The sequence below is a fragment of the Apodemus sylvaticus genome, chromosome 14 (genome assembly GCF_947179515.1).
Source record: "Apodemus sylvaticus chromosome 14, mApoSyl1.1, whole genome shotgun sequence".
NCBI classification, from domain to species: domain Eukaryota; kingdom Metazoa; phylum Chordata; class Mammalia; order Rodentia; family Muridae; genus Apodemus; species Apodemus sylvaticus.
Genome location: NC_067485.1, coordinates 26,911,539 through 26,924,225, shown reverse-complemented (window position 1 = coordinate 26,924,225; position 12,687 = coordinate 26,911,539). Strand labels below are relative to the sequence as shown.

General features: G+C 38.7%; 1 protein-coding gene across 1 annotated transcript in view; it reads right to left on the bottom strand.

The window, feature by feature from the left end:
• The window catches only part of LOC127664524 (uncharacterized), a 288,099-nt gene that overhangs the window by 208,656 nt on the left and 66,756 nt on the right, over positions 1-12,687 (bottom strand). Inside the window, 1 exon segment of the mRNA XM_052156600.1 lies at positions 330-406. Coding sequence (XP_052012560.1) covers positions 330-406 — 77 coding nt within the window.

The window sequence follows — 12,687 nt, the reverse complement described above, 5'->3', positions numbered from 1 at the left end:
GCATGCTGGTATAAAGTGACTGCTTTGCCCAAACATTGGAAGTTCCGGTACTGGTCCAAGAATCTGAATATTCTCTTAGAAGTCAGTCAAACACAGCTCCCACTTACACTCCACCAACATCTCCGAGATGAAGAATACTGATCTATCTCAGGATAATATGGGGATATAGTTCCCTAAGGCCTGGCCCTCTAGTTAAATCAACCTAGGGGTGGGTATTACCTGCAAGCCATCTATAGTTAGTTCATAAGAAGAAAACACACACACACATACACACACACACACACACACACACACACTGTAGTGCACAAACTTAACATTAAGAAACATACTTCTTGAATGCTTTTTCCGTCTTTAAACATGACATGGGAATGTCCTGGCTGAGTCCCTTTTTTTCAAATTCCAAATCCTGCATGGAAGAAGAGAAAGATGAATGGAAAATTTATAAAATTTATTCAGCACACACTTGAAGTTCATCTTTGGAGCAGCTGGACTCTCTAAAACCAGAACATGCCAACCCCACCAAAGTTATGGTTCCCAAAGACAAATAAGAACAATGCAGTTTGATCTAGAGTGGCTGCATTTTCATGAAGCTTGACTTTCTTTACTTTGCATAATTGCTGCCCAGGAAGATACAGAGAGGAAGAGATGGCATCGCCAAAGAGGAAAAACAGTTGATGATCCTAACTCAGTCCTGTGTCTATTTCTAGTTCTTACTAGCCGAGCCCCATCCCAATCTCAATCCAATTATACTCCATGTGTGTATATTCCTCCCTCTCTCCCCCATTTTCCTGTTTCTCTCTCCTTTTCACATCATGTGCTCTTCCTAACATAGTGTTAGACCACTTTCCAACATGGACATGAACATATGGCTAACTATGTAGAACACAAGACATACTATAGTATTTTAGTCATGTTCCCATTTCCAAAGTAAAAGGAGAAATAATTACACTGAACAATAAGCCTATTAATATTTGTACAGATATAATAATAACTCACATGGGCATACCCTATGAGGGGGAGGGAGTGTGAGACACAGGGGTGAGCAGTTGGCTGACATCACAGGTTCATGTGGCTGTGAAATCTAGACCAGCAGGCCTGGCCTGCTCTTTGATGAAGTCTTAAGATCTGGAAATGAGTCCCTGCAGTTCTGTGCATTTGCCCAATAAATTCCAGATTCTGTGGTTTGAATTTTTCTTCGTTTTTTTAGTTTTTTTAACCCACTAATTTTTTTACGCCTCTCAATACATATCAATTGCATGTGTTAATGAGCTCCCCCCCACCCCGATATTATTTCCATTTGGTTTTCTGTAGTCGTTGTTATTGTTTTGGCTTGGCTTTTGGACGTCCCATGTCTCTGCCATTTGGTTTCTCATCCTGCTTCTGCTGGTGAATCTAAGAAGCTTGAGATGTCCTCATCTGATGGACTCTTTGGTCCTTTTTTTTTGAATCAGAATTTTCTTGGCTTTGATAGATTTCTGTGGGTTTTACTGACAATTGCTTCCTTTGGCAAAAGTGAGACATTGAGTGTCTCAGACTTCATAACAGGAGGTGTGAAGTGCTCAACATTCCAGGAGTCTAGCATTGTTTGATTGAGAGGAGATGGGTAGCCCTCAATCACTTCAGACTGTATTTCCCTCTCCACAAACAGTACTCTGGGGGGCTTTGCTTCTGATACTACCATAGTCCTAACAAAAGCTTCAGTGGTGACCCTCTTGCCTTCCTGAGCCACAGTCTTTATTTAGGAGCTATTTCGGTGTTGCTTGCTATATGAGGCTAACAGTGTCATAGCCTTCACGACTTGACTCATTTGACTCCTGCTTCTAGTTTTTCTCTGTCTCATCACATTTTTTTCCTACCAGAAGCAGCAAGAATCTACCAGCCAGTGTGAAGAAGCCTAGAGTTTGGAATTTCCTTATCTCTACTGTCCGTTTGCTAGCTACAGTCTCTATTTTCCTGAGAACTGCAGCATGCAGCTGGCTGCCAATCTCTCTGGCACATCCTCAGAAGGATTTTATTTTTCCCATTTTGCAATGAGATTTTGTTCTACTTCTCACACAGGAAGGCTTCACTCCTTGTCTGAAAGACTGTGAGGATTCTTGTCACATTTTTCTTGAGATGATTCTAACCTTCACTCAGGTTCTCCTTAAAGTTCACTGTGAATCTTCAAGGTCCCAGAAGATTTGGGTTTTCTGATAAACCATGTTTCAGTGTTAGAACCAATACCTGATTAGAGTCAATGCCTTCAATTTAAGCATGATGCAGTCGAAGACCCTCCCAGGGTTGTCTGAGACTGGACAATGAACGGAATCTTATACACAGCTTTTCGGCCCTATATCTGCTTGGGAGATGAAGCAATTGATGATTCATGTCCAATGATGTCTATAGAAAGGTCATCATGGAACCCACTATTTCATATAATCACCACAAATATTAACAAAAATCAGAAGGGTACACACTCATCCATTTTAAAAAAGAATAAGAAATTCAGAAGTTTATAAATTGTTAGAAAAAACTTCTACCACACTAAGAATCATGTATATATATATATACACACACACATAGACACACGTGTGTTTCCAAATGTATCTAAATATATCCAAAGTCTACAAAACAAATGATCTCTCCATTAAAATTCCATATATCAAATTTGTAAATTCTCAGTAACAAAATTAAATTATTAAATATTAAAATGTCCTTTGAATTCACTGTCTTCAATTTCTTCAAATAATATAAATATTTATATGAGTTATGCCATGAATTCTACCTAAAATATTTTCTCTGGTCATTTAAGCATTTTAATCTTTCCCAAGAGAATTATACATATTTAAGTATGTACTTGCCATTAATGTTGACATATTAAACCTTAATATATCAATCATGCATAGTATTATTCTTATACATGCCAAATTTGTATGTATAATGTAATTAATAGCTGTGCTCTCATTGACATGAATGGAATTGAATTAAAATACAAAGTTAAAGTTTTAAATAATGAAAAATAATAAATAATAAAAATATCACTCTTCATATTTAATTTTTTGAGATTATAATATAAGTACATCATTTTCCCTTTCCCTTCCCTACTTCTAGACTTTCTCATATACCCTTCCTTGCTTGCTTTCAAATTCACAGTATCTTTTCTTCATTAATTATTGCTACATACATATATATACACATATATGTTCATATATATACATATAGGTATACATACATAAGTTCGATCTGCTCAGTATATATAATGCTGCCTGTATTATGTTTTCATGGCTAATACTTGGTATTAAATAAACAATTTGTGTACTCTCCTGGATATAAGACTATTTCATTTCTCTCCCAGTATTTATTAGTTCCTTAAACTTCTTTATGCAGGACTGAAGCCTCCTGTACTTTCCCATCCACAATGCCATATTTATTGGTATTATACCATTCCATTATATTCAGGCAGTCACACTGGTGAGAATTCATGCGTGTAGCTTCTGACATTCTGGGGAGGCAAGATCTCACAGTAAATTACCTGTTCCTCTATCTCTTACAATCTTTCTGCCTCCTCTTCAACAATTATCCCTGAACCTTATGAGCAGACATTGTATTAAGATGTATCCACTGAGACTGAGCTCCATAACTCTGCATTTTGTTTGGTTTTAGCTTTTTAGATTATATTTGAAGCATATAACCTTACTAAGAATAAATGAGAGTCTATCTTACATCTCTCAAAATGCCTAAGATCAACAATACAAGTGACATCTCATAGTGGTGACGATGTGGAATAGAGGAACACTTATCTATTGCTGGCAGAGTGGCAACTTGTATAGCTACTATGGAAATCAGTGTAACAGTTCTTCAGAAAGATGAGAATCTATCTACCTCAAGATCTAGCTATAATACTCTTGGGCATATACCCAAAGAATTTTTTATCCTACTGCAAGTATGCTTGTTCAACCATGTTCATTGCTGTTCTATTAATAATATCTAGAATTTAGAAACAACTTGGATGTTCCTCAATGGAAGAATGAATAAGGAAAATGTGTTATATGTAGTGACCTATAACTTGGTTGTTTAAAAATAACATCATGAACTTGTAGGGTAGATGAATGGAAGAAGAAAACATCATCCTGAGTGAGGTAATCAATAGGGTATTTATCAACTTTTATGTGTGTATTAGCCAATATGTAAATGATAACCAAACTACAATTCATAGATTCAGAGAGGTTGGATACAGAGGAAGTGACTACGGTAGACACATGGATTCCCTGGGAGGGGCAAAGAGAATAGATGTTATGGGTGGTCTTGGGGCAAGGAGACAGAACAGAAAGATAAGGTGAGGAGGGGAAGGGGAGATAGAGTTGATGGAAGAAATGCAGAGAGGGGCAGATAGAATTGAGGTCATCTGACAGGTGTTATGGCAACCTAGTACAGTGGAAGCTTCCTAAAACATATGAAGATGATCCTAACAAAGTCTCCAAACAATGAGGGAGATGAAGTCCCAACTGACCACCTCTTGACACCAAATAAAACTATTACCAGGACCAGGTTACATCTAATTGAGTTGTTGGCTAAAGGGCATCTACGGAAATTCCAAAACATTCGAGGTCATTGCCAAAACAATAGGCTGTTCTTCACAAACTGAAGCCCCATTGCTGAATACAATAACCACACAATTCATCAAACAAGGAGATGTTGAGCTAGTGTCTACATAGTGCCTTTACCCCAGTATTCCAACGTCTTTGTTACAGAAACATACTCTATATACAATCAGAAGAGAAATGTAAATACCAAGTCAGCCACAACATTTATCCACAACTGGGTACTAACTACAAAATATGCTAGGGTGATGGTGGCACAAAGCTTGTGGGAGTGAACAATCAATAACTGATTTGATTTGAGGCCCACTCTATGAGATGGAACTCATACCCGGCACTGCATAAGTGACCAAGAACCATAGACTAGATAGCCCATAAACCTACAGTAAACCTAAATACTATTGGTCTTAAAAAATAGTGATAAAATGACTAATGTTCTCGTACTACACTCATAGATCAGTAGCGTATTTAGCTATCATCAGAGAAGCTTCCTTCTGAAACAGATGGGAACAAAGACCCACAGTCAGACATTACTCAGAGAGAGAAAGACTTTAAACACTTAGCTCGAAATAGAGCGTCTACATCCAATCCTTGCCCTCAGAGCTCAGGGAATCCTGCAAAAGAGGAGGTAGAAAGAGTGTAGTAGCTAGAGAGGATGGAGGACACCAGAACAAGGCCCTCTAAATCAACTAAGAAAAGCTCACATGAACTCACAGAGACTGAATCAGCAAGCAAAGAGCAAAGGATCAGTACCAGGTCCTCTGCATATACATATTATGGTTTTCAGGTTAGTGTTTTGAAGGGACTCCTAAGTGTGAACAAGTGGGTCTCTGATTCATGTGCCTTCTCTTGGACTCTTTTCCCTTCTGTTGGATGGCCTTACCCAACTTTGATGGGATGTTTTCTGTTTTATCTTATTATATTTTACTTTGTTATATTTGTTGTCTCTTGGAAGCCCATTCTTTTATGATGATAGACAGAAAAGGAGTGGATCTGGATGGGAGGAGAATTGGGTGGGGGGAGACTAGGAGGAGTCAAGGGATGGGGAGACTGTAATCAGCATATATTGTATGAGAGGGGAATCTATTTCCAATAAAAGGGGAAAAAAATAAAATGACAAAAAACCCTTAAATGCGTTAGATTTTTCCATCCCTGTGATATAACATTTTGTAAATTAATGAGTAGGGGCAGGGCAATTTTATTTTATCTCACTCTTCAAGAGGTTTCAATACATAGAGGCAGAATGGGGCAAAGCAGAGCAGTTGCCATTATGGAAGCCAGAAAGCAGACAGAGCAGAGATGCTCTGCTTATCCTGACTGTAGTCTCATTTTTTACTCAGTCCAAGATCAACAGCATCTTGTAAAGTCTCAAGGCAAGAAAAAAATACAGAAAAGTTGTTTGCTATAATTTAATACAAATGATCCTTGTTACAGTTCCCAAACAAGCCCCCATTTCCATCTGAAAGCTGAAGACTACAGATTTTACTTTCAATCGTACAAGTGTTCTAGTCTTCTGAACTCCCACCATAATTATTCCTTAAGTTTAAACTGTAGCTATCTCTAGCTTTCCTATCCTGCATCAATAAACTTTTCAGATTTCTTGCACAAACTCCTTATAAATATTCGTCAACTGTTTTCAGGAATACTTAGAGCAATAATGCCAACTTTGGTATGAATTTTCTTGGCAAGTAAGACTTTCTGTCACTGTGATTACAGCATATGAAGAGTATGGAGAAATATTTATTTTGGCTTACATTCTCTGGGATTTGCATTTATTATGGGAATGCTGTGTCAGCCCAGAGCAACTCACTTCACAGCATCCAGGAAACAGAAAGGGGGAGTGCATTGTTTGCATTAACTGGCATTTTCCTCTTTCCTCTTGGATCCTAACTAGACTCCCAGCCTATGGGATGGTGCCACTCCCATTCAAGGTTGGTCTTGTTCTCTTAGTCTTCTCTAGAAATGTCCTCACAACTACACCCAGAGATGTGCTTTACTTATCTTCTGGGTATTTCTTGATCCAATCATTTTGTCAGGAAAGACTAATTATTGCATATATGTCTTGTGCCATATAATTAATAGCCCTTGGGAAATAATTTAGATTGAAGAATTAATCTTATAGGCTCAAGATCATTTTTAAAAAATATGTGATAGGATGGATGAACAAACAAGGAAATCATAGACAGGAGCCTTCCACAAAGAGCCTTACAACATGACAGGCACTACGTGACACACATTATCCACAATGCTATTTCCTAGTATTACAATTCTATTTTCTGGTATTGATTTTGATTATCCTTAAAAACAAAACAGAAACTTATAAAAATCCAAATTATCTAAAATTTATAAATAAATCTGTAAGTTTATATCATACAAGTTACCTTTAATTTGCTTGCTTTTTTTCATACCATACTTCATTCTCCTTGGAACTAATGAAGGTCCTATCCCATAACCAGCTGTTTTTATTGCTGATTTGTGTTGCTGTTACAAAATGTGTCATGCTTTTAAAGAAAGACTTGGTTTAACTCACAGTTTTGTAACTCTAAAGTCCAAAATCTCTTCACCCTCTGGCATGGTATCTATTAACTGTATTGCATGGCAGAAAAGTGGGAAAAGGTGATAGCTACATGCAGAAATGTTCATGATAGTAGGGTAGATTAGCTTTCTAATAACTCACTCTTTCAGTTCTACCCTAGTTCCAGGAGAGCTACAACTCCAGTGGACAATGTTAACCCATCCTTTGGTGGTACCCATGTTACAATTGCCTTCTAAGCAGTTTCCTATCTCAGTGATTTTGCCATCACTCAGACCCTGAGGACACAGCACTCTGCACATAAATGTTTGGGATCTCAATCAAACAACATTCTAATCACAACAGTGCACTATCAGTCCATACAGGAATATGCAATAAGAATAGATCAGGAAAATACATAATTTGTAATGCAATTCTCAGAAATGTAAAATCAGATGCGAAAATAATAACTTGAGTTGACACAGAGAGGTGTGAATCCTAAAGACTGATGAGTATATTACATTATAAGTTCATGAAAACCTGCTTTTCTGGCAGATTTCCCAGATTTATTAAATCTTTAAGCTATTTTCAAAAACAAATGCTTTATGGTACATACCTTAGGGCCCAAAAGGGGAAAATATGTTTCTAATGTTAAGCATAAAGTCACGCTTTCTGCCTTTCAACTAAATAATGTAACTACCAATGACCTAATGTCATCTGAACTGTTTCTCTGCATATCCTGTCTTTTTTATAGACATGGTATCAGGGAAAACAAAATGAAATATTCAAAGATGAATAATTGCTTCCAGGAGGACGCAGTAGTCAAGTGTGTCTATAGGATGTCTGTGGCTAATCCTATAGCTAATCCAATTGGTATGTGAGGCTTCCTGGACAGAACAGCTGCAGAACATGCTTCTGATTGGGTCACACTAGACAAACATGTGGTAAAGCATATTAAAGGGACAGTTGGATAAGTTTGATCACAAACTGAATACTATATAAAATGTCTATGAATTTTACTAAGTATGTTGGTGCCACTTGGGTTGGGTTCTTATGCAGAACAAAGTATAGGCTTTTTTTATTTTGATTTTTTGGGTTTTTTGGATTTGGTTTTTTTGAGACAGGGTTTCTCTGTATAGCCCTGGCTGTCCTGGAGCTCACTCTGTAGACCAGGCTGGCCTCGAACTCAGAAATCCACCTGCCTCTGCCTCCCAGAGTGTTGGGATTACAGGCATGAGCCACCTCTGCCCGGCTAGACTTTTGAATTTTACTCTGCCTGCATTTTATAAAACTAACAATCAGTCATTAACTCCTCCTCCTCTGAAAATCTCCAGAAGTTTTTATACTAGGCAGTTATAGGAGCCGTCTTCATAGGCCAACAGTAGAATAGTTCAAGGAAATGGAAACCAGACAGAGGAATATAGATATTTCTAACTTGACCTTTGGGAATATAGTTTTAGAAATAAGGTAGAGCATTTTGGCATGTCACATTCAGTCAGGACATCACAAAGCTTTATCATTCCATCCTCACCCTGCAATTCAGCATCTTTGCTCCAGCCATATTGCTTTCCTTTGTATATTTCTCCAACATGGCTATACTACATCAATTTTCTGTTCTCAATTGCTCCCTGCTCACCCACTACACCCCACCTCTCCACAAAAGGAACACCCTACAGCTCAGAACCTATTCGTGCATTTGAAACACTGTATGTGTTTCTTTCTGTTTCATTTTGGTGGGAGAAAGGCTGCCTCACTGTAGCCTGGGATATCTTCTGCCTCATTTCCACACTGTCAAGATTATAAGCATATACCACCATCGTCTGAGGTGACATATGTCATAACAGCTCAAATCTTTGTCAGTTGCTTATTTACTTTCAGTTCAAGTATACTCCATGGTTCCATTATGAGTCTTAAGAAAAATAATTACCTGGGGGATTGGAAATATACAGTTTCCTGGAAGAGTACAGTGCCTATCATACAGCAACAACAACAAAGAACTATAAACAAAAACAAAGAACAAAAAACAAAAAACCTTTCCTGGGCAGTGAACAGCTGTGAGAAAATAGTTCAAGTTTTGATTATGAAATGAAGTGATGGCAGATATAGTTGAGAAACCAAATAAGGAATGATTGAAGCAAAGAGAAACAAGAGTGAAGATGCATGGATAACATTCATAAGTGGCTTAAATCTAATGTGTGTTACCTGGTAGTTTGAGAAATCACCCATTAGAGATGCCTTGTTAACATTTGTATAGTGAACACCGACATTATTCAGGACTGATTTTTATATTTAACATTTATATATCAATAAAGAAAAATACTTAGCCATAGCAACAGCTTCCAAAACTGTAGGACATGATTAAGAGAGGATGAGGATGAAGAAGATGAGGAAGAGGAAAGGAAGGAGGAGAAGAAGAAAGAGGAAGAAGAAGAAAAAGAAGCATAAGAATGCATGAGATAGAAGGAAATGAGATAAAAGCTGAAGATATAGAAAAATCTTCATTAATGGAAATATAGGGAGAAATGACAAATCCAGGGTGGCGAGTGGGGAATGGACATTAAAGCACAAAGAACTTAAAACTCCAAATAAGCAAGACCAAACAGGAACTTCCCATAACACACCGTAGAGGAAAAATGACTAAAAATGCATCTATTAAAAGCTTCCTGGAAAGAGCAGGAAACGTGGCTCAGTAGGTTAAGTAGGTAAAACACTGGCCACCACGCCTGACAGTCTGGTTCCATCCAAGAATCTGCATGGTAAAAGGTGAACAGTGACTCCAACAAGTTGTTCTCTGACATACACTCAAGTGCCTTGGGACATGAACATCCCACACCCACATATACACTAGCTGTATAGGAGTATGCAGCTTGCTTGCAAGGGTAAACATATCCAGGTAACATCAGCCTACTGAAAGAAACTCTAAAATCCTGGAAAAAAATTAGCAAGTACAAACCAAAATAATTCAGGGCTACAGGTCAATATTGCAAAGGAAAGGGAAGGGAAGGGAAAGGAAGGGGAGGGGAGGGGAGGGGAAGGGACGGGAGGGGAGGGGAGGGGAGGAAAGGGGAGGGGAGAGAAGAAGAGAAGAAGAGAGGAAAAGAAAAGGAAAGAAGATTCGGGCGGCAGCAGCGGGAACAGCAGTGGCGACAGCAGTGGCTGGTCCAGAGGAAGGGTCATCAGCAGTGGAACCAAGGTGATAGGGTCCAGGCAGGCCCTGCACCCATGACCACTGACCATCGCTGGCCAGCCGGGCTGCAAGCAGCAGCGGATTTACTGCACCTTTCACCTCACAGAAGCCACTTCAGAACTCTGCCTCCCGCCAGTCAGTTATAAGAGACTCGCAGGGTTGGTTCAATATAAGGAAATCCATCAATGCAATCCACTACATAAACAAACGCAAAGAAAAAAAACCACATGGTCATTTCATTGGATGCTGAAAAAGCATTTGACAAAATTCAGCATCCTTTCATGCTTAAAGTCTTGGAAAGAACAGGAATTCAAGGCCCATACCTAAACATAGTAAAAGCAATATACAGCAAACCGGTAGCCAGCATCAAACTAAATGGAGAGAAACTTGAAGCAATCCCACTAAATCAGGGACTAGACAGGGCTGCCCCCTTTCTCCTTATCTTTTCAATATTGTACTTGAGGTACTAGCTCGGGCAATTAGACAACACAAGGATCAAATACCCATCAAAATCTCAACTCAATTCTTCACAGAGTTAGAAAGAGCAATTATCAAATTCATCTGGAATAACAAAAAGCCCAGGATAGCTAAAACTATTCTCAACAACAAAAGAAATTCTGGGGGAATCAGTATCCCTGACCTCAAGCAATACTACAGAGCAATAGTGCTAAAAACTGCATGGTATTGGTACAGTGACAGGCAGGCGGATCAATGGAACAGGACTGAAGATCCAGAAATGAACCCACATATCTATGGCCACTTGATCCTCGACAAAGGGGCTTAAAACATCCAATGGAAAAAAGATAGCCTTTTCAACAATTGGTGCTGGTTCAACTGGAGGTCAGCATGTAGAAAAATGCGACTTGATCCATCCTTGTCTCCTTGTACTAAGCTCAAATCCAAATGGATCAAGGACCTCCACATAAAGCCAGACACTCTGAAGCTAATAGAAAAGAAACTGGGAAACATTGGTACAGGGCAAAAGTTTCTGAACAGATCACCAACAGTGTATGTTCTAAGATCAAGAATTGACAAATGGGACCTCATAAAATTACAAAGTTTCTGTAAAGCAAAGGACACCATCAAAAGGACAAATCGGCAACCAACAAATTGAGAAAAGATCTTCACCAACCCTACATCAGATAGAGTGCTAATATCCAATATGTATAAAGAATACAAGAAGTTAGACTCCAGAAAAACAAATAACCCTATTAAAAAATTGGGTACAGAGTTAAACAAAGAATTCTCACCTGAAGAACTTCGGATGGCGGAGAAGCATCTTAAAAAATGCTCAACTTTATTAGTCATCAGGGAAATGCAAATCAAAACAACCTCGAGATTTCACTTTACACCAGTCAGAATGGCTAAGATTAAAAACTCAGGAGACAGCAGGTGTTGGCAAGGATGTGGAGAAAGAGGAACACTCCTCCACTGCTGGTGGGGTTGCAAATTGGTATAACCACTCTGAAAATCAGTCTGGTGGTTCCTCAGAAAACTGGGCACCTCACTTCCAGAAGATCCTGCTATACCACTCCTAGGCATATACCCAGAGGATTTCCCCAGCATGTAATAAGGATACGTGCTCTACTATGTTCATAGCAGCCCTATTTATAATAGCCAGAAGCTGGAAAGAACCCAAGTATCCCTCAACAGAAGAATGGATGCAAAAAATGTGGTATATATACACAATGGAGTACTATTCAGCCATTAGAAACAATGAATTCATGAAATTCTTAGATAAATGGATGGAGCTGGAGATTGTCATACTAAGTGAGGTAACCCAGTCTCAAAAGATCAACCATGGTATGCACTCACTAATAAGTGGATATTAACCTAGAAAACTGGAATATCCTAAACATAATCCACACATCAAATGGTGTCCAAGAAGAATGGAGGAGTGGCCCCTTGTTCTGGAAAGAATCAGTGAAGCAGTATAGGGCAAAACCAGAACAGGGAAATGGGAAGGGGTGGGTGGAAGAACAGGGGGAGGGAAGAGGGCTTATGGGACTTTCGGGGAGTGGGGGGCTAGTAAAGGGGAAATCATTTGAAATGTAAATAAAAAAATCTATTGAATAAAAAAAGAAAAAGAAAGAAAAGAAAAGAAAAGAAAAGAAAAAAGAAAAGAAAAGAAAAGAAAAGAAAAGAAAATCGTATACACATAGGAGGGAAAATGTCTCAATAACAAGGCCACAGGAAAGAAGAGATGTTTGGACAGCAATAAACAAAAACATTAGAACTAGCCAAAAGTCTAACTCAGAAGACCAGAAAATTCCTAACAGGAGACTAGGAAAAGGAGGGGAAGGAAGAGAAAGAGGAAGAGGAGGAGGAGCAGAAGAGGAGGAAGAGGAAGAGGAGAAGGAAGAGAAGAAGGAAAAGGGGGAGAAGGAGGAGGAAGAGGAGGAGGAAGAAGA